The sequence below is a fragment of the Eurosta solidaginis genome, chromosome 4, assembly GCF_040869045.1.
Source record: "Eurosta solidaginis isolate ZX-2024a chromosome 4, ASM4086904v1, whole genome shotgun sequence".
Lineage (NCBI taxonomy): Eukaryota > Metazoa > Arthropoda > Insecta > Diptera > Tephritidae > Eurosta > Eurosta solidaginis.
In genome coordinates this window covers 242,816,437-242,838,607 of record NC_090322.1, presented here as the reverse complement: position 1 = coordinate 242,838,607, position 22,171 = coordinate 242,816,437, and the positions used below count along the sequence as shown (strand labels likewise).

The window sequence follows — 22,171 nt, the reverse complement described above, 5'->3', positions numbered from 1 at the left end:
CAGTACGCAATCTAGTTATGATAATGACCAGTTATGATTGTAAAATCATCATATATTTTGGAACTATCCTTGTTAAATTAAGTAAAATATTCATTTGTATCATCTTTATTTCGGATTTTCATATTAATATTTTGATTTGTTGTTGGTTATTTTTGTTTTGTATATAATTTAAATTCATAAAATTGAATAATAAGTTTAAAATATAAGTAGATGTATAAGTAAAAAATGTGTTCCACATAGCGTTTTTATAGTTGGTATATTTTCAACATTCCTTTGTGTTATCTTTGTTTTTGTATCCATAGTTTTAGTTTAGTAAGTTAACGTACAATAAAGTTTAGTTAAGTTAGTTTAGTAGAAATGTAACTAGGTTCATTATCATTTAATTAATATTCCTCTTAGCAATGCCTTTTCATTTTGTTAATGTTTTGCTCTTTAATGATAAGTATGATTTAATATATATATATATATATTTATACATACATAAATAAATTTATGTATTATTTGTATAACATAATCTATGCAGTGTATTTTTATTTTATGATAAAGTGACTTTATTTTCAGTTTTCCTTTTTAATACGTACATAATTAAGTTTAATTAAAGCCCCAATGCGGAATAAATATTTAATGCAATTCATCTATGTAATTATTAACTGACGTTTTGTTATACCTTTTTGTATGTACTAGCTTTTGAGAGTGACGCAACATTGCCTTAACATTTTCTATGACTATATTGGAGAGTTTGATAAAATTGCATTTTTTAGATTTTTTTCGTGAATATAATTTTTTTTTATTTATATTCAGGATAAGTGAGTAATTATTATATACTTCATAATGTGTCAACAATTACTTAATTACAATCCATTAACTTTCTGTAGTGGAATTCACAAACTTTTTTTAACGGTGAATATCGCTTTATTAACGAATCGATAACTATAACGATTTCGGTATTAAGAAATAATCTTTTATTATATTAAGGCTCACTTGCACAATGGCAAATTTCCTTTTTTTCTTCAGAGTTAATGTTACACGAGGAGTAAAACTCATACATTTTTGACACATTTTTTAAATTAACTCTGCGTTAAGAAGATAATTTGCCGTTCTGCAAGTGCGCGTTAGATTTTTAACGGCATTCGCTGATTCATTCCTCTTCTTTTGAAATAATTATAACAGACGCCTCGTTATCCATGGTAAAAATGAGCTACCCTACAAGAACACTGACTATCATATGACTATCATCTGATTATCAGCAATGTCAACCTAACGATCAGCGCCTCATACAAACTTTCTATCACAAACTTAAGGGGACTTGCGCAAATGTGATGTAAACAACTGTGTACGTGTGAGTTTTTGTCTCCTTCTTATACACCAACATGGCCTACTGATTAAGTATATAGCCGTACTGCTCACTCTCATTCCTTTTCCTGGATCAGTGCTGACACTCTAACTATCAAAAAGTGTCATAAATGATAGTTTACTGTAGATATCAGGTTTGACTGTTATACTATCATAAATGACCATTGTTATATTCCGCCAAAAATGAAACAATGCTTTTTGCTTTTTATTTACTTTATTTCATTACGTTTTTAATTTTGTACGTGATAAAAGCATACGTGTTTTTTATTTGTTGAAAATAAATAGTTTTATAAGAATTCGAGTTCAGAATGTTCAATTTAAATTCAGAAATTCATGCGAAAACACATTTAAAAATGAATCACCACTAACCACTATTATTTTTCGCGTATCAATTTTTTGAGTGCGCCCCATACATTCTGACAGCTTTTGGTATTTTTTAATATTATTTTCGATTTTTTTTCTTTTAGCATGGAGCTTTGAAATGCTCCCTTTTTCATTTTTTAAACTTATTTTTTATATGGTTTTCGTCGGTTGAAAATGGCGGAATCTAAAAAATAACAAAACCACCGTGTTAATAATTTGATTGTCATATGACAGTCAGTAGTGACACCATGATTAAATCGGATAAACTGTTCTCGCATACATAAAATTCCGTTGAGAATTATGTATCTGTCTCACATGCATAATGGTATCTGCTGTATGTTCTTTTGTTCTGTACCAGGTGTCCGAAGCTTTCCCAGTTTGAGTCCTTTTTCATGTTTATAGGCTGTCGTTGGGAACATGCGGACATGCGTGAGCGAACAAAAGAACATACATAAATTTGAGTATCAATGTTGACATCATCGCAGGATCAGCATTGTCAATTACAAGTGTGAGTGTATTAGTAAAACTATCAGCGTTTCTTGTAGGGTAGTTAATAGCACCGTCATTATCGCAACCGAAAAATGGTTAATTAAAATCTCGACACATCGCGTCGGTAAAAATTTGTGAATTCCACTACTGTTGTGGTACCGAGTAACTTTTTTGACGACATTCGTCATCTCTATATAACGAATCGATAAACATAATTGTCAATTTATCTGTTTAAAAACTATTTTTGTTTAGTCAGTAATTTAATAAAAATTATAATCACATAATGACTTGGATTTCAACAACAATTTTTTATCGATATGCGTTAATATATGATCAGCTATTGTCGCTAAATAAAAGTGTAATATTAACATTTTATTGAAGACATTAGCTGTGAAGCCACTCTTCTCCCGTTTAAACTCAATAATATCGGCACCATGTTAGCGATGTCGAAGCTGAGAAAATCGCTCGCAAGTGAAAATCGTTAGTTGAAATTCGCCTACTTGTATGTTTTTGTTAGGCCGTCTGAATTAAGTTTAAGTTAGTGGTGACGAATGAAAAACCGTTAAACAGCTGTAGGTCAACCCACTACTTTTTAACGATACGACTTGTCGAAATTTTAACTACCCAGTTTTTACTTCTAATAACGCCTGTACTATTCACTAAATTAGTTTTGACATCGTTAGCGAGGTGATAATTTTATTGAGATTAACAGCCAATGTCGTTAAAAAAATTTTAAGAAAAAAAAATAGTTATTGAGAGACGAAATCAATATATTTATTGATTTGTTATCTAGCGATGGTGAATGTCGTTAACAAAGTTACAAAATTTTAATACTGATCTAACCAACTGTAAACACTGTTTTCGATGATGGTTGATATTCGTTAGGTAAAATCTTGACAAATTGCATCGTTAAAAGTTAATGAATTCGACTACCAACACCAATTTAATATTCATGCCCTACAATAACAATTATTATTATTTTTTGTTAAATACTTTTAGAGGCAAATGGTTGGTTATGAACTTGTAATTTGTGGTATTTTTGCAGTTGTTGCTATATATTTTTCACCATGTGTCAAAACACGCATTTAATAGTAACGGTAGCTTTTTATAATTATTATTTATTTCCTTAAATAACAGACACTTACATATATGTTAGGTTTATTATAAAATACAATTTATTACTTTTATTGTTTTTATTTATTTATTTGTTTTACTTTTAGAATTGCTTTAGTAGGCGAATGCTATTGTAAACTTAAGATTAATATCTTTAAGAAATACGAGTTTGGGAGACAATACATAAGATGAGAAGTTTTGCTAAGCTGAGGTACAAAAAAAAGCTTATGGAAGAAATACTAAAAAAATAGATGTAAATATGTAGATGTAGTGTGCGAATGATAAATGAAGATTTCGTTTACACCGAGCAATATTATTCTATATAAAGCTATTTTAAACTCACATACCCAAAACATCGATATAATACAAAAATGGAACTCTATTTACAAAAAACCTGAGAAATATCCGAAACAAATTAAACACCGAAATAATCATTATAATATCAAAAAAACGGATGCACCAACAAACTATTATTTTCCATCGGAATTTAAAAATAACAAATTGCACACGGCGATGGTTACAAGGACATGTTTCTGAATTTTAATTTATCGCCTGTATTCATACTGATGTTGAGGCAGATGCATCTGTCCACACAACCATTTGCATGCCGCGCTGCACGCTTTGTAATTTCTTCGAGAAGGTTATTAAGTGCCAAAATGCCCTGAAGGACACGACTGTAAACGGCCAGTTAGTGGTGACTTTACCTTAACCAGATAGAACAGCTGATCGAACCAACCTTATGGAAATCAATTTAATCAATTTTGCCATGGTGCCATACCACAACGCTAAAGCCATAACCATGTCATGGTCAATCAATCGATTTTTAGTTTTTAGCCTCATGTCGGCTCGAAATACCCTGCAGGATGTCAAAGAAAGAAAATGAACTTAACGTAATACAGATGCGATTGTGCAATAAAACAGAAAAAATACGACTTTTGCTTTTTTAAAAGACTGCGTTTACAAACAAAAAGTTATATTACTCATTATAGACAAACAATTTTTTAAATAAGAGCAATTTAAATGTAAGAAAAGTAGCATATTTAAAAGAAATATTGAAGTAAAAAGAATTTGTGAAAGGAAAAAAAGCGAGTTCCGGAGCATAAGCGACTCGGTAGGGACACGAATTTCGATACGATACTTTACCATATCTATACTTTTGCCACCTGTGCTGGAAATCTGAAACTTTTTTTAACAACATTCGTCATTTCTATAATAGAAGAATTTTTAAATTTGTTCAACGGCATCAGATGTAAAGCCGCTTTACTACTATTTAAACTTAACAAAATTGTCACCATGTTAGCGATATCGAAACTGAGTAAGTGAATGGCTTAGTTGTTATCCGAAAGGAAAAGTCGTTAGTTAAAATTTTGAAAAGCCGCATTGTTGAAAGTAAGTAAATTCGCCTACTGATACCGATATTTCGTAATCGATACCTTTTGGCATCGAATACAACTATCCCCCGATTTACACGGTACTTGTTTTACACGATTTCGCTTTTACACGGTTCAGAAATCAGCAAAATTTGAAAAACTCCGAAGATTCACAAATCATTAAAAACCTTTTTGAGCCCCTTGGCAACACTGATTGCAATATTGAGGGATTCCCCTTATTGTGAATATGTATGTACATAACCAAACGCTGAGTACATATGTAGTTCATGTGGAAGGAAAATCGTTTGATGAAAATTTGAACAAAAAACCATAAATTTTACTATTATTGCGAGTTTTTGTGGTTTGAGCTGGTAAGTTATCGATTGAATTATCTTTTCGTGAACCTTCATTAAGATGTTTTAGTTTTGTTTTACTTAAATAAATGACTGAATTGGTTTAGTTTTTAGTTTGGTTTTAGTTTTTCCGCTTTACACGGTTTTTGTATAGGAAAACGAAGATTTCACTTTACACGGTTTTGTGTGGAACCAATCTTCCGTGTAAATCGGGGGATAGGTGTAATTTGATCCCAGTATCGTATTCGATAAAAGATGGGAATAAACAAGGATAGAACTAATCTAACAAATAGATGTGTCCTTGTTTATTTCTCTTAAACAGTAAGCAGTGTCTAGTCACTAAAAAATTTTGAGACGATTTGCTATTCAGTACATAAATTGTTCCAAGTCTAAATTATTTACTAATTGTTTCTGGGTAGATTACAAAACATAAAATTAATTAAAGTATGAATAGCAAGACACCATATTTTAGTTTTGGAAATAAAAAAGTGGCCCAATAACAGTGGCTGGCAGACCCCCGACCTCCATGAAAGCTTCAGAAAGTATCTTTACTTTGGGCTTTGGGAGTAAAATCTAACCTTTAATTAGAACTTCACAATCACTTATGTATATTAAGGTGCAACTATTGTACTGCGTTATTGAACAGCTCTTTTTTATTATAAATTATAACCGATAAACTGAGTATCGAGTATTTTTGATCCGACACTATCGGGTACCCGACACTTGAAGATCGATTCCTGTAATGAGTACCATATCGATACTTTGCATTCGATATCGTTTCTCTACAACTCGGTGCCCGTCCGGTATCCTTGTCGCGCCCCTATCCCCGAAGTAACGAGTTTCAGCAACAAAACTTCCGTGTGTAAATTCAGTCCAAGGAATAATGCGACAATTATATATATCTTGGCAAAATAAAGAGTCTGTAAAAACTTATTGAAAAATCAGCATCATACATTACTTTTTTATGTAATTTTTCGTCAGATTTTAAGATTGAAGGTGTTAGTAATATATAATTAGTATATACAAACTATTTTTTTTTCGTGTATATACACCCAAATTTATAATAACTATTTATGTATGCATATATGTATGTATGTAAGTATATAACATTATTGTGATTGTGATAATTTTTATTTTTAGAATTAAATGTGCTTGCTAAACGTTTACAATGATTATTGTTATCATTATATTCTATAAATGGGATCTTACGTTTTAACATTGGTATTTTCTATTTCATAGGCGACTTTAAGCAATTTATCCTTCAACATTGTGTTCTGAACGTTTTTTTATATTTCTTTCAAAGTTGCAAAAATGCTAAGTGCAATTCATTTTCTACGGCAATATTTTTAAATCTTTCCAGATTCCCTTTTACATACCATATCAGTTGAGTAGTGTTTTTTTTTTATTATTTAATCAAGTTGTTTAAGCCATATCATTGGTATTATTCATACAATTAAAATGAGCTAAAATGAATTTTATAACTGGCTAAATAAGTTTTATCAACATAATATAGATTACATTTAAACTAGGATTGATAAAAAAGGCATGGGAAAAATAACAACAATAAATATCTGGTTTTTAAACATTTTTTGAACTTCACCAAAAATGCTTATACCTCACTAAAATTCCAGTCCAATTCGCCTAGAAAAAGGCATTTTTTAAAAATACATACATACCGAAATAAATGAAGCTAGACAACATGTAAGGTCAAACTTGTACAGAAGAAAAACTATTGGTCTCAGCAAACTATATTCAGTAATAATGACGGATTGCCAATCAATCTAACAGATATTTTTGTTAAAAATTAAATCTCTGTAATATCAACAGCTTCCGTTATATTTTAGCAGTTTATTGTTTTGGTATTTTTAGGGTGACAATAAATGTTAGTTAACACACCACAGCTAGGTGGCCGCCGTGGTGCGATGGTAGGGTACTGCGGCTTAAAAAATGATAAATAAATGTAAGGCGCGATAACCTCCAAAAAGATTTTAGGCCTAGCTTCTCTTGCAATTTGCGTCATGCTCCTTTTTTAGTTTTTCCTACGAATTGGCGGGACGGGACCTACTTGTTTAATGCCGACTCCGAACGGCATCTGCAAGGCAGATAAGTTTTAACTGAAAAGCTTTATCATGGCAGAAATGCACTCGGTGTGCTTGCCAAACACTGCCGAGGGGCGACCCCGGCGCCTACCATGCCGAAAATCCTAGGATCAAGGCCTGGAAATTTCTACATCAAAATCTTTACAAATAAGTTTTTACTTGTATTTTTTTACCAGAGTTGTAGGTTATTTTTGATGAACTATTTTTTGTTGATTTGATTTTAAAAAGGTTAATTCAAAATCAACAACTTGTGCGAAGTTCATTCAACAGCTATTTGCGATGGATAAAAATTTGCAGAAATATCGGTTGAATTTACTCGTAATTCGGTTGGTCCAACGCCCTTTTCCAATACAAATAAGCAACCATGCTGCTGTCATATAGAAGAAAACGAACTAGAGTTTTATCTTATACTACACTTACATTGGCTTCAAATACGTAATTTCAAATTTGTAATTTCAAAGTGTTTTCCCTGGCTGCATCCGCATTTCGGTTAACCTTCTCTAAAAGAATCGACTGCCAGGTTACCAAACCAACACCGGATAATGCTTTGGCATAATTGATTAAATTACAGTGCGATGAAAAACAGAAACGAGATCAAAAGTACAAGTCAGTTTCCGGTAGAGTTTCCAATTGGATGTCAAATATCTCGTTGTTGAAGTAACTTTTATTGCATTTTTTGAGTACTTGATGCGATATATCGTGCTGCTGAGAAATGAGTACCATTGCTTTAAGTTAAGGGTGCACAGAGAATATTGACGGCCCTATTACGATCACAACGTGGCCGAATCGGCTAACGACCTATCCATTAAGATATCGAAAATCAAGGATTTTCATAAACGCTTTGCCCTCTTCAAAGCGAGGAAAGTGACAAAACGTTTAATTTTTATCTCAATGAGCTATCAAAACGAAAAAACGCGACCAAATTATTTATGTAAATGAAATACTTAAATTAAAGTAATAATATCTTTTCATATGGCATACAAGAATGAGTTTTTTTAGTTTTTTTTTTAAATATTTTATATTATTGAGTTTTTAGCTTTTGCTAAAATAGTTTCGGTTTGTTTACCTTATTACTTATTTAAATTTTTAATCTTTTACTTTTAAATTTATTTTTATATCATTTACATACATTGCGTGTTTTTTATTACATTGTTTGTTTGAAAAGTAAATGCTCTCAAATGCTAATAGCCTAATTATTATTAACTATACATTTACATTTATATAAATTTACCTAATTTGATTTTGATAATTTTTAATAATAATATTTCTCTAATTTTCCATTTGAAGTGAAGGCATTTTTCTTGTTTTACCCTTACATAAGTTACTCAACAAACAATAAAAATACACCCAAACTTATGGTTAATATTTTATTCCAAAGCAAAATAATATACACACAACTTACGCATTTCTGCTGTAACAATTTGAGATAAAGTGCAGCTCAAATAGTTCCAACTTTGGTTTATACTGGACTGAAAAACATTACCAGCCGTTTTCTCAAAATCAGTATCAAAGTTATCAATGGAACTTTCATTTTTAGGCAAACAAGAAAATACCCGCGTAGCATCGAGCTTTGCAAATTTTCAGTACTAAATATTGACTGCCTTTAAACTCGAATAAATGTGCGCCCTTGTAAAAACACTTAGATAATTATTAGTCAGTTAGATTACGATTATGCTCTGCATACGACTACATCAAAAAGAAAAATACATGGTTTCAACTAAAAAATCTCAAATTTGGTTTACAAGAGGAAAATAAAAAAAATTGTTTGCGTTTTTTTGGGATCTGGCACCGTACTTTACATCATAATAAAAATAAAATAAAAAAATTTTAAGCACTTCCTTTATATAAATGGACAAAAATCAGCGAAAAATGTCTCCTTATATAAAGACATATTCTTGCTAAACTTTAATTTTTAAATATTTGTGAGAAGTAAAAATATAAAAGTGGAGCGCACATTACTTGGATTGGAAAGCTGGTAGGAAAAGAGATATTATTAGTCAATCAATTGCGCTCCACCTTTATATTTTTACTTCTCATAAATATTTTTGCAGTTTCTATGTCAAAATTTAAAAAACAAAGTTTAGCAAGAATATGTCTTTATATAAGGAGACATTCTTCGCTGATTTTTGCCCATTTATATAAAGGAAGTGCTCAACATTTTTTTTCTCCTTTTCTTACATGTTCTCGGTGTCTTAACCTATCTGTTAAGTTTTACGCTTGTAGCTCAATGAGAACTTACATAAAAATCATCCCCAAAATTCCCTCCGTTCCGTTTGATTTTTCTAAATATCTTAGTCCGTGCGCCCCTTGCGAAACTTTTTGTATTGTGTCATCGGCTGCTATGGACCTCTGAATTAAGCTCTAAAATTTTAGCCTCTAGCCCATCGAGAAGTTACTTAAAGCCCGGTTTCAAATTTCCAACTTATTATCTAATTTTTTCGATGCGTGCGCTAACTAACGGACATTTTTTTCTCCTTTTGTTCCTTTGTCATGGTGTCTTAACCTGTCTCTGAGGTTTCATTTTTGTAGCTCAATGAGAAGTTACTTTAAAAACGATCTAAAAAACCAACTTTCCAAATTCTTATCTAAATATTTCGATCCGTGCGCCACCTAAGGGAAGTTTTTCTCCTTTTCTTAAATTTTCTCGGCGTCTTATCCTATCTGTGAAGTTTTACGCTTGTAGCTCAATGAGAACTTACATAAAAATCAATTCCAAAATTCCCTTCGTTTCATACGATTTTTCCAAATATCTCATCCCGTGCGCCCCCTAGCGAATCTTTTTGTATCATGTCATCGGCTGTCATCGGCCTCTCAATTAAGTTTGAAATTTCAACTCTCTAGCTCATCGAGAAGTTACTTAAAAGCTGGTTTGAAAATTTTCAAATTCTTATATAGTTATTTCGATCCGTGCGCCACCTAACGGATTTTTTTCCCTTTTGTTACATTGTCTCGGTGTTCTAACCTATGTGTAAAGTTTCACGTTTGTAGCTCAATGAGAAGGTTCTTAAAAATCGATTGCAAGATTTGTATGAAAAGCGGACAAACATTCAACCGACCTAATATAAAGGAAGTAAAAACACCTGCAATATATAACCGTTTCTAACATTGAAGTTTTTCCGCAAAGAATGAAGTTTAAAATTTCTCATTGGCACACATACATACTTATTTAATTTTTTTTCTCAAACAAAAATCAATTTGATTAATTTATTATGTACATATATCTTTTGATTGTTCGGAGATAGATTTTCAAATATTACATTGCACAAGAAAAATTCGAAGTCATGGCCGACCAGAAGGGAGAACCGTTATACCTTGCAAGTGTTTTTATCAAGCTAAGTTATACACCTTCGAAATTTTTGAGTGCGAACCATCCCAATACGTTAATATCTATTCTAGGGTACTCATTTAACCTTATAAATGGTTGGTTAACCGTATAACCAGTACAAATTTACCAGGTTTATCAATCCAAAGTCAAACATGAATATAAACATATACACGTTTGGACGTAATGAGCAAGAAAATGCTCAACTCAGCTGACAAAAAAAATGGCAAAAAACTGAATTTTTTTTAAAGATAAGAATAAAGTTTTTATTTCACTAAAATTGAATGATGTACAAAACCACATACTCAGAAGAGTTCTTAGTGAAAATTTAAAAATTTTACTGAAGATTCGTCTTTCGAACTCGAATTTTCCGTAAGATTTTGAACTTTAGTTTTTTTTTTTTAATTAATAAAGTGTTCATCTATTTGAGATGTTAAATAAAAACCCTATTATATCCCGAATTTTATCGAAATGTGGCGGTGAACAAGCTCGAAAATAATCACACAGCTCTGTCTGACTGCATTAGACCTTCTGAGTTTAAGAATTAAACACCGTTCGCAACAAGTTTTTTTCATATAAAAAGTAATAAAAATAAATTTTTGGCGGGATATACCTACGGGAAAATTTAGACCGAACATCTGTTTCAATTTGAGTCGTGCTATTACTTTTTTTCCTATAAATTGGTGAGACGTTTTTTACCGACTCCGCAAGGGCACCTGCCGGGCAGATGAATATTCGCCGAGGAGGGCTTCGTGGCATGTATATACTCAGAGTATTTGCCGAACCCCTGCCGAGGAAAACAACTTTTTTCTAATTGAAAAACTTCTTTCTCAAGAACTTTGACGTTGCCAGCGCCACAAGGTCGGATATACATACATATAACTCTTGCCGCTCTTTGATGTTTTGGAAGCACCGTAAGTTAATAATTTGTTAACTTTTTGCTCCGCTTTATATTCCACAAGCTTTGTGTTGCAAGATATATCTGCGGTTGTACATTGAATTCCGCTGCGAGGCGAACTAGAGCAACAACAGCGTTCTTTACATTCCACAAACTTTGTGAAACAAGATTTGGATGCGACCATACATTGAACTCATTTGCCAAGCCGAAGCACTGGGCAAAGCGTTCTATGTTTTTCCGGCTCTAGCGCTAAGTTTTAAGTAATTTTTGTCAATATGCATTGTTCGACGATAAAATTATGGTGATAGCACACTTGATAATAAAAAGGTCGATATCGGCACAAAACATCGAATACGAATAAAATTTTAAACAAACGGGACCCAACAAACACGAAATAATATTCTCTAACCGTTGAGAAATGTATAGGCTTTTGTTTTGTTGATTTTCCGACAGGGTGGATAATTGATGTATGTATGTATATTGGAACGATTTTCCGTCATCCTTTGTTTTAAGTGCCAAACCGGTTTCGACGTTGTCATCTTCAGTGTAACTTTTCGTTCATTTTTGACGAATTTTGAAAGTAACTCAGAGTTAAAAAGGTAACTTGCCGTTCTGTGTGTGGGCCTTAATGCTTCACATATGCGTCGTGAATAATTATGCCAGACAGTTAATTAAAATAAAAACGTTGGTTTCTCATTTCAAATGGTTTCTAAAAGTAATAATTCAAAATTTTCACGATTTGTTTACCATAAAACTGGGCTTTTTTTGTATTTTTTTATTAATTAATAAGTTTTATTACATTATGGTGTAGTGTTTTTCTCTAATATTAATACATTTTTTTTATTTATCTAACTTAACAAATACAATTTTTCAATTATGTAGTATTTTGTCTTTTTAAAACGAATACTTATAAAAAACTGGTTTTAAAAACAGAATTAATAAAAAATTTTGCTTGAGATTATGGATTATATAATTACTGTTATTATACCAAAGTTTACATACACAAGAAAATTGTTTTTTTTTTCTTTCACACGGCATATTCTATTTTTACACATAATAATAATTTTTTTTTTACTTATAAAAAATCTAAGTATAGTTGACACAGATCATAGATACTTTAAAGCTTAGAATATTTCAAAAAGATTGTAAGGTGGGTTTACAGAAAACAGAAACGATGTCCCACGTATTCTAATGTTGAATTCAAATTAATGTAGAAAAAGAGTTTGTTTTTTTAATAATTATAATAATGGATCAGTTAGGTTTTCTGTATTTAGATTTATGCTTTATCATAGTTTAAATATTGCACACAGTTTTTTTGTAAATAAAATTGCACGAAATAAAAAAATTTAAATTATTACATATATTTAAAATCAAAAATTTTTATTTTTATGAAAATACTTTTAAATAAGAAGCTGAAAGTGAAATGCTCATCTGCCTAACAGCGTCTTATAGTTTTAATTTTGTTATAGATTTCTTTTGCGTTGGCAGCCCTTGCGTCAAATATGAGAAATTATTGCTAAGCGCAGTTACTTTGAATGCGTTTTCTTCACACTCCTATCTCAGAGACAAAGGTGGGGGTAGGCATTGCTAGTTAGAAAATATAATTGGTCTATTCGTAAAATAGATAGTGTAAAAGTGGTTCAGAAAGTGTGCGGCATGCCTAAAATTTAGATTTATAATGGTTGTTTATCAAAAAGCTCAAAAAAATTAAACTGCAGAAAAATACCGGCCTTATATTCTTAAGCTGCCAAAATAATAATATTAGCAATGGAACAAAAACAATATTGAAACGAATAGTATTAAATTTTTTTTTTTACCGGGATACAAAGTAAAATTCAGGCAGGGGAAAAGGAAGTAGTGCGATAAATGCGCAAGAAGATCGGATGCAATGTGCACAATAGACCTGGCGTTGGTCATATGGTTTTTATTTCTTTTTTGGAATTTCAAATTCGGGTAGCGATCAAAATATGCGATTTGATGCCAAAAATGATGTAGCATATTTTCAGGCTGATTGGATGGTGCCAACCAGTGCCATAATGAGGTCAAAGGTCAACATTTTTGAAAAACACCCAAATACATTTTTTCAATAAATTTTTTTTAACAATTTTTGTTTCGAACCCGCGATCTTAATTTTTTTTTTATTTAATTAGATATACTATACGTACTATTATTATTATTATTATTTTAAATCAATGAAGATTTTGTATTTCAATAATTTCTTTGCCATGAAGACGACGATATTTTTTACGCTGTTCACGCAAACTTGTACAATTGAGAACAAGATCCTCTATATTGTGACCCAACGCCTTAACAGTTGTACTGATAAAATGTATAGCGAATGGAGATGACATATTGCCAGCATCCATACAAGCTAGCATTTTGTCGTCTATAAAATGCTTTTTTCCACGTTTTTGAGTCGGCCTATTGGAGCAACTTGAGATGTTATCAGTTTCTTCCAAATCCATCGCCTGCACATCATTTCCCGATACATCACTCTCAAATTCAACATGTTCCATAGTTAAGTCTACACAAAATTATTTGCACAAAAAAATTAGCCTCTGTGCAAACACTATATAATAATTACCTGAAGATGGTAATTTTACACATACAATACAAATACAAATATTTTGGGTTCACATTTACCAATTAAGTATACATTTGTGTCAGCAGACCGTAGCCGTTTCAACGATAAATTTGTCTTCTGAGCCATTATTCAAATTTGAAATTAATCTCTCCAGTCAGAGAGTTACAAGTTTTAGTCAGAAGATTTTTTGTTGACTACTGCCAGAGAGGATAGATAGAATAAGAGACGTCATTTCATAATTTTTGCGAAATTTATTTGTAATGTCCAATTTGACGGGTAATTTTAAATTGTTTCTGCACATTTTCATGTGGTATTTTTGATTGGTTTAAAGGCTCGTGCTAATTAAGCAATTCATACTCTTTCCAACAATTACAATATATATTAATATAAACTTCTTAAAAATGTGTAGAAGGCAATTTTCTAATACCCGCCAATCAGGTACATTACAAATAAAAATTGGAATGACGTCTCTTATTATATCTATCCTCTCTGACCTAACCTAACGCTAAGAGCATTGTGAAAAAAATGATAAAAGCATTCACTAATTTCTTGTAGGGATGTGAATGTGTGTGTGGGGAAATTGACAGACTTCACATTTTTTACTGGAAAGCAATCCCGTACCTTTTGGTGTTGCTCTCTCATTAAGAGCGAATTTTTATATTTTGAAAGTTTTACTAGAAATGGTGAGAAAAGTAAAGGATCACTGCTAATGTTAAGAAAAATTATAGAGAAGAAATGAGATTCATGCAAAAAGTAGCAGCACTACGTATAGTATATCTAATTAAATAAAAAAATTTATTGAAAAAATGTATTTGAGTGTTTTTCAAAAATATTGACCTTTCACCTCATTATGGCACTGGCACAGCCAGAAAATTTGTTACATCATTTTTGGCATCAAATCGCATATTTTGATCGCTACCCGAATTTGAAATTCCGAAAAAAAAATTAACGCCAGGTCTAGTGCAGAGTAAAATGAATATAAAAATTGAGGTATGTATATACATACATATATTGAGGTATATACAAAAAAAAAACACAAGGGGTGTTTTGTGTTTAAATTGATATTTCCAAAAGTAAAAACTTAGATCTGCTGGGACTTAATCTCTTCCAATTGTTGTCGTGTTCCTTTTTAATTTATTCTACAAATTGCCGGAACGGGACCTACGTGTTTTATGCCGACTCCGAACGGCATGTGCAAGGCAGATGAGTTTTCACTGAGACCTTTTCATGGCAGAAATACACTCCGAGTGCTTGCCAAACACTGCCGAGGGGCGATCCCGCTTAGAAAAATTGTCTTCTAATTGAAAAAACTTGTTTCTAAAATTTTGATATTGCTTTGCCCGGTACGTGAATGCAGGATCCTCGGTGTGCAAGGCGGAGCACGCTACCATCACATCACGGTGGCCGCCGCGCTGGGACTTAAATATATTGAAGAAATTGGTAAATTCTGTAAAATTTGCTTTCTACGTAAATATGTATGCGAATGCCTGCGTGCTGAACGAAAAGCTTTGAAAGCCACAACTAATGCCATTCATACCTAAAAAAGGACAGGGGAAAGGCGGTTCGATCCCCACTAAGGTTCGGGCATGGATTAAAAGCAAACCAGCGTTTGAGCGGACGCCTCCAGCCCAGCCAAGCGGAACCAAACTTCAACCTAACCTTTTGAACTTTAATATAAAGTCCTTGAAATCAGTATAGATTACATTACTAAGTTCAACTTGACACGTACATTTTATTGCATTTGTTCCAAAGATAGAAATTTTTCTAATTAAAATTTGCTTATTATTTCACCGGGCCGTCACGCAAGTTAGAAAATCTCGACAAAAATTTCACTAACATAGATTTGTTACGAAACTTGATTTCGCATTTAAACTCCTTCGGTTCAAAAGTATCAAATAATATTCAAACAGTCATGAAAATCGAACAAAGGAATGCCATAAAAAATTGGTTATCAGCAAAAACTTGGCAAACTCCGTCATGAGCGTCAAGAATATTTGAAAATATTTTTTAAAATATATGCACATATTTTAAATTATAAAAGATGTTTTTATAATCAAAACTTTAATTCTTTACTAAATAGAGTATAACAGTTATAGAAAATATTATTGACTGGCTTTTGTGTTTAAATCTTAAATTTATGTAACTTTTTTAACTAACGCGGCAAAATAATCAGAAAGTCTTACAACTAAAAATGAAATTTTTTTTATGCAATAAGTAAATGTTTTGTTGATTTTTCTATTAGATATTATTATTATGTATTGTTATTATTTTACTGTTATTATTAGATACTTAATAAATATTTTCTCTTGTTTCTCTGCATTTGCTTCTGAATCAATTTTAATCTTCAGTTATAATTTAAAAAAAATGGTATTTAACAAATTTCAAAATTTAATTGCATTGCATTATTTGAACATAAAATTGCCTACAAGTGTAATTTTAATGCTTTTCCAGGGATAAGCAGTCTAAAAAAAAATACTAATAATAATGGCGTAAAGAAAGTAAAAAAATTAATTTCGATTCATAATAAAACAAAAATAAATTAGTGATTAATTAATATTTATTCCGTATTTAAAAAACTTAAGTGATGAAAGCAGATGCATTTTTGCAGAGGAACGCTTCAGAAATACACAAGGAGTGTTAGCAAAAACATTGCCAAAGGGCGACCGGGTTTTAAAAATCAGTTTTCGGTAGCAGTTTTATGTTTGATTTGACTTGGTCCCTGGCAATACTTCATTTTATTGCATCTGTAAATTTGAAACACGAGTGAGTGTAATTTATTAATCAAGAAAATCTATAGTCGATGTTGTTTTCACTTATGGCCTAATTTACTTGTCCTTGGTAGTCAAAACTGACGGAAAACGTATTTGACGTTGCATGATAAGCTGTTTTAATGATATGGCCAAGTCTGTTGTCAAATTTCAGCTATTGAAACCAAACAAAAGACCATACCGAAAATGTTCGACAAATTATTGCAATCTCTAAATATTAAAAAAAATTTAATTAAGTCCTGCATTTTTGAAACACAACCAAAATGCTCGAAAAATTATTGTCATGCAATCTCGAAATAGTAAAAAGATCATTCCAAAAATAAAACCGAACATTTTTTCTATTTACAAAAATAACACACAAGGTAAATCCGCATGAGCTCCGGCACGGTCTCCAAGTGGCTCGTGGTATTTCTTTTTAATAAAAAAAAACTGTAATAATAAGTAAAAAATCAGCCGATATTCAAATTTATTTTAAACTCCTTTTCTATATATCTTTTCGCATCATAGTTGAAAACGTGTTTCATCACTAAAATTGTTTAAATCGAGTGAAATTACATTGTTTTAAGAAAAAATTAGAATTTAAAATAAATTCTGTTTTGAACATTTGAAATTAGTCCACCCCTGGCTGTCCCCGTGCTTGACTTTTGGCTCCCTATAGCACTATTTCTCTCTATCAAATCTCATTTTAACTATTGCATATGATTATTTGTTTATATAATTATTCAAGTACTTACACACGCCTTAAGCTAAATTACCCGTTATGCGCAGTTGTGGCTCCTTCACTATTAATATGCTGCTGTTGTTCATCACTGGGTGTTGGCGGTTGATCTCGTCGCGGTGGCATACGTTCATTTACAGCATCCAGACCTTTGGCCTCAGCAAATGAAGTGATCTTGTGATTGGGTGAGAAGCCTTGCATTGCATTCTTCAATGATTGTTTACCACCAGAGAGTGCACCCAAAGGCAATGCACCAGTAGGTGTCAGACCCTTTAATTGCAGTACAGATTCAGATTCTTCACGTAACACAGAAAATACACGCGCCATTTTTCCGATAGCACGTATCTTATTTCGTATGACTTCTTTACGTAACGCCGCCTCATCATCGGACAATGGTTCTTCACTCTCCTCGGTCATAAGTTCATCATCCGAGCAAATATTCAATACATTCACCAACATTTCAGTCACCTTCTCGCCCACAAAAGGCAATGACCATGTGAAAACGTCCATAAAATTCGGTAGCCAATATGGATGTGGGGAACAATTGAATTGCCTGATATTCATTACATTATTCTCATACTTCAGTACAGCGGCCTTATTATTATACACATCCAAATAGTTAGGTGCAGAAAATATGGTAATTAGCGAGGGAAATCCTGTGGTCTGACTTTTACGGTACATGCGATAACCAGCGTCCTGCGCCTCGTGTGCACGTATAATCGATAAGAGATTGTTATTTTGCAGAAAGTCACAACAAGCTGCATAACTATAGAAATATGAACAGCCACGTACCGAATTGTGCGAATAAAAGTCTTGGTTTTTCTCATTACCAAAATCTTCTAATGGATCTGACCATAACAAATCACACATTGGTCCAAATGCTGGCGGCTCTTTAAATCTATCTAAACGTCGAATATCTTCCAGTTCGTGTATTTCGGGGGATAAACCACCATGGACACATAAGAATTGTTGATTCATTAATGCCGCCAGCGGTAAACAATCGAAAGCATCCATGCAAGCATCATACACCCGTTCGGAATATTTGATTTTACATTCTTGTTTAAAGGTGAAGTACTCTGTTAAGTGGCGGCATTCATGATTGCCACGCAGTAAAAATAATGTGTTTGGATAGGTGATTTTCAATGACCACAAATATAAAACACATTCAATACTAAAATAACCTCGATCCACATAATCGCCAAGGAAGAGATATTTTGTAGTTGCTGGTGAGCCGCCGACTTCAAATAATTTCATTAGATCATAAAATTGTCCATGAATATCACCGCATACTGTTACGGGGGCTTCAATATCTATCATTGTTTTTTCTTGACGCAGCAAAGCTGCACCTTCTTGTATGATTCGTAATGCTGGGGCCTCCTCTATGCGACCTTCAAGTATGAAATGCTGTTTTAATATGTCATGATTGGGTTTGCCCGTACGCACATCAAACACTTCAGCCATAGTTAACTTGTGACTTGGTGGAAAAGGAACATTGTCAATAACACGTTCCTTTGTATTCATAACAGGTGCTTTTGGTACACGTATTGGACTATCTGTTAGACCACCGCCAGCGTTTATTGTACCACTGCTACTGCCGCCTGTGGGCGTTTGAGCATCTGTTGGATCATTACGTTGTTGACCAGCAACTGCACTTGTTGCCCCACTAGCAGATGCATTGGCATTTGCAGTATTCGAACTGCTGTTCCCACCACCAGCCTGAGTAGCGTTTGATTGATTATTCGAAGACATTTTTTGGTGGATACCACTACACAACCTACAATGCTACTAAAAACACAGGTTGCTCAGTATTTGAGCAAGTAACTTGGAACAAGGAATACCTATAAAATGTGATTTTGTTTACTCTGGTAGTTATATGAATGAATTTGTTTAGTCTTTAGATTTACTCTGCCTGCGTAATTTAGTTGTTTTGTCGTGATATCTCGTTTATTCTGCACAGGTTTATTGATGTTTCGTTTTTTTCTTTTACAAGTTTCTCTTTTCAATCACTTTCCTTTTTTTATACTCCCATTCCACTGGTCTTGTATATTGTATTGCCTTTTCCACTGCACTACTGACTGATGGTCTATGACTTTTTTTACCTATATTTTTATTGCACTATGCCCACAGCCAGTTTTTCACCCAAAATGTCACTATTCTCACTGGCTTTGCAAAAACTTCAATTGATTAAGATTTATTCATCATTGCAATGTCTATTTTTTAATTTCTCACAATTTTATATAATTTCCAAATATGTTTTTAACTTTTGTATAATTTGCTCAACTTTTACTAGGTGAAAATTTTTCGTTTCTCTTCGATTTGACAATCCACTGCAGGGTTGTATGAATGATGCGTTTGCGTGATTGATGTCATCACTCGTAGTATGAAGAAGTCTTGTATTTACTAATATTGCGTTCCATTATGCGGCAGTTACTCACGAACGTACGTGCCAAAAACGTGTCAGCTGACACGACCTATCTTATGAGTGTGAAATGTAAACGAAAACTCACCGACGTGCAACGCCCGTACGTACGTAGCCCGGAACGTAGAAATCAAAACAATTTTGATTTTTTCCGTAAGAACGTGTCAGCTGATCGCTCTCTCACTAGACAGAGTTGCCTAGTAAACCTTTGTGCGCTAATTTTTTGACCGTTTGCACTTTTATGCAAAAACACCTAATTAAAGTTTGAAAAATTGTGAAATAATTCGAAATAATTATGTAAAAGTGCAGATTATAATAATGTAATCTATTTATACTTATTTAATATTTATTCCGGCCTTTTACAATACCAAAAATTAAATTGGAAAAAGTTGATGTTTCCATAAGCATACATGCAAAATGGTCAATGGCAACAGTGCTTATCTGTAAACAATACACACACAAATATGTTATGACCATGTACACAGACACACACATTGATTCCTACGGGCTTGAGAGTTCGGTCAAACGTGCGTCGTACGACAAACGTCCTTACGTACGGCACACGTCGGTGGGTAACTGCCGCATTAGATATGCCAGAAAATCTATCACCTGAAGCACAATCACTCCTCCGCGCTCTCTTCGAACGAAATCCACAAAATCTCTGGGTGCTGGTCCTAATCGCATACTTGATATAAAAGCGCATTGTTTCTTTGCCACAATCGATTGGTTGAGGCTGGAACGGAAGGACGTGCATCCGCCATTTATATGCATTCTAAATGGGGTTAAATCGGGTTACTGCTGCTGCTCACGCCCCACGGCGCCACCAGCTTCCACGGCCGCACCCACTCACAGCTACAATATCCGTAGCACAGCTTGGAGCAATGCCGAGCATCAGCCCCCGCCCACGTCTTCTTTCCCCCTCTTTTCCGGCAGCAATAGTGTAGGTCAGGGACACAGACTCTTAGTCCCTAGTAGGGACTCCCTACCACCTTTTGCACCGTTTGCCATCACAGAATATATATGTTTGCACCATCCGCCCAATGGCGGTGCAATATATTTGATCCCGACATCGGCCGCAGGGACAATGTCCTGGAACGTCATAGATTATCTATCCGGTCAGGCGATTTAAACCTAGAAATCATCAACATCTACATTCCTCCTCCCACCTGCTGCCCCAGTGGATACCGCCCTAATATTAGTGCGTTAATTACTGGCGACAATCGCATTATCTTGTTCAATGCTTTTTTATGGCAGTCAAACTTGCAGGCGGACAGCAGAGGTGAGATGTTGCCGGATCAAATAGAAGAAACGACGTTCTGCACAATAAATGGAGACGCCCCCACTATGGTAGGAAGCTGTCACAGTTCGCCAGATAATCAGTCGTGAGGTAAGGTTCTGATCATTTGAACTTCACATCGAATCGTTGAACTATGGTACGATGCGAAATGAAAGATTTATGCACCTATTTCTTATGGAAAATATGAACTGACTGCACTACCAAGAATATGACTGCACTCCCCAAGACCTTCGGGGAGTGTCCTTTTCGCTACAACAACAACAACAACTGCACTACCATGTCTAGATTACTCGGATTTAAATATTTCCATGATTCTTACTTCAGGTTTACCAAGAATTAAACATAAAAAATGACAAATCATAAACTTATTTAGTAAATAGTCATTTATTTAAAAAAATATTAATATTATTAAAATAAACATAATATAAAAACATGAAATATGTATATAATAATTTAATAAAATCTGAAATAGAAGAAAAATATTAATTACATTAAAATAAACATAGCATAAGAAAACATATGAAATATAGCACAATTAAATGAATATAAAATCTGAAATAGAAGAAAAATAATTCTATTATAAATATATTTCTGAGAGGAATGAAATAAAAACTGAAAATAGAAGAAAAGGATCAATCTGGAATAGAAAAAATATTATAAATTGTGCAACCCATATGAAATATAATATAACTGGAACAAGAATTGCGAAATTGTTTTTCATTTCTCACAAGATTTAATTTGTTTAAATTAAGTCCATTCACCCGTTCTCATCTTAAACATGGCTTAATCTAATTTGATTAAGTAAACTTACAATGTCTGAAATGAGATCTAGGCTCAAGTCCAGAATTCCTGTAAACTAAAAAGAAGAATTAGTATATACGTACACATATTAAATTACGAAAGCTGTAAAGCAAAAATTAATAAAAATTGAAATAAAAAACCTCGCGTATACCCGTACCCTGACCTAGACCTAGAGCTTCCTCTTACAAGCCAATGTTTCATGAGAGATCCAATATTTCATGACA

The 22,171-nt window shown here is 32.9% G+C and overlaps 1 protein-coding gene across 1 annotated transcript; it reads right to left on the bottom strand.

Annotated features, from left to right (window-relative positions):
• Window positions 1-9,241: 9,241 nt before the first annotated feature.
• Window positions 9,242-19,745, bottom strand: LOC137251161 (serine/threonine-protein phosphatase 2B catalytic subunit 2-like). Its single transcript, XM_067785289.1, has one exon. The coding sequence runs from the start codon at window positions 19,177-19,179 to the stop codon at window positions 17,464-17,466; it is 1,716 nt and encodes a 571-aa protein (XP_067641390.1). The 5' UTR covers window positions 19,180-19,745; the 3' UTR covers window positions 9,242-17,463.
• Window positions 19,746-22,171: the final 2,426 nt, after the last annotated feature.

What these genes read in the sequence shown, in the direction of transcription:
- LOC137251161 (XM_067785289.1), bottom strand. Translation starts at nt 19,179, where the DNA reads ATGTCTTCGAATAATCAATCAAACGCTACTCAGGCTGGTGGTGGGAAC.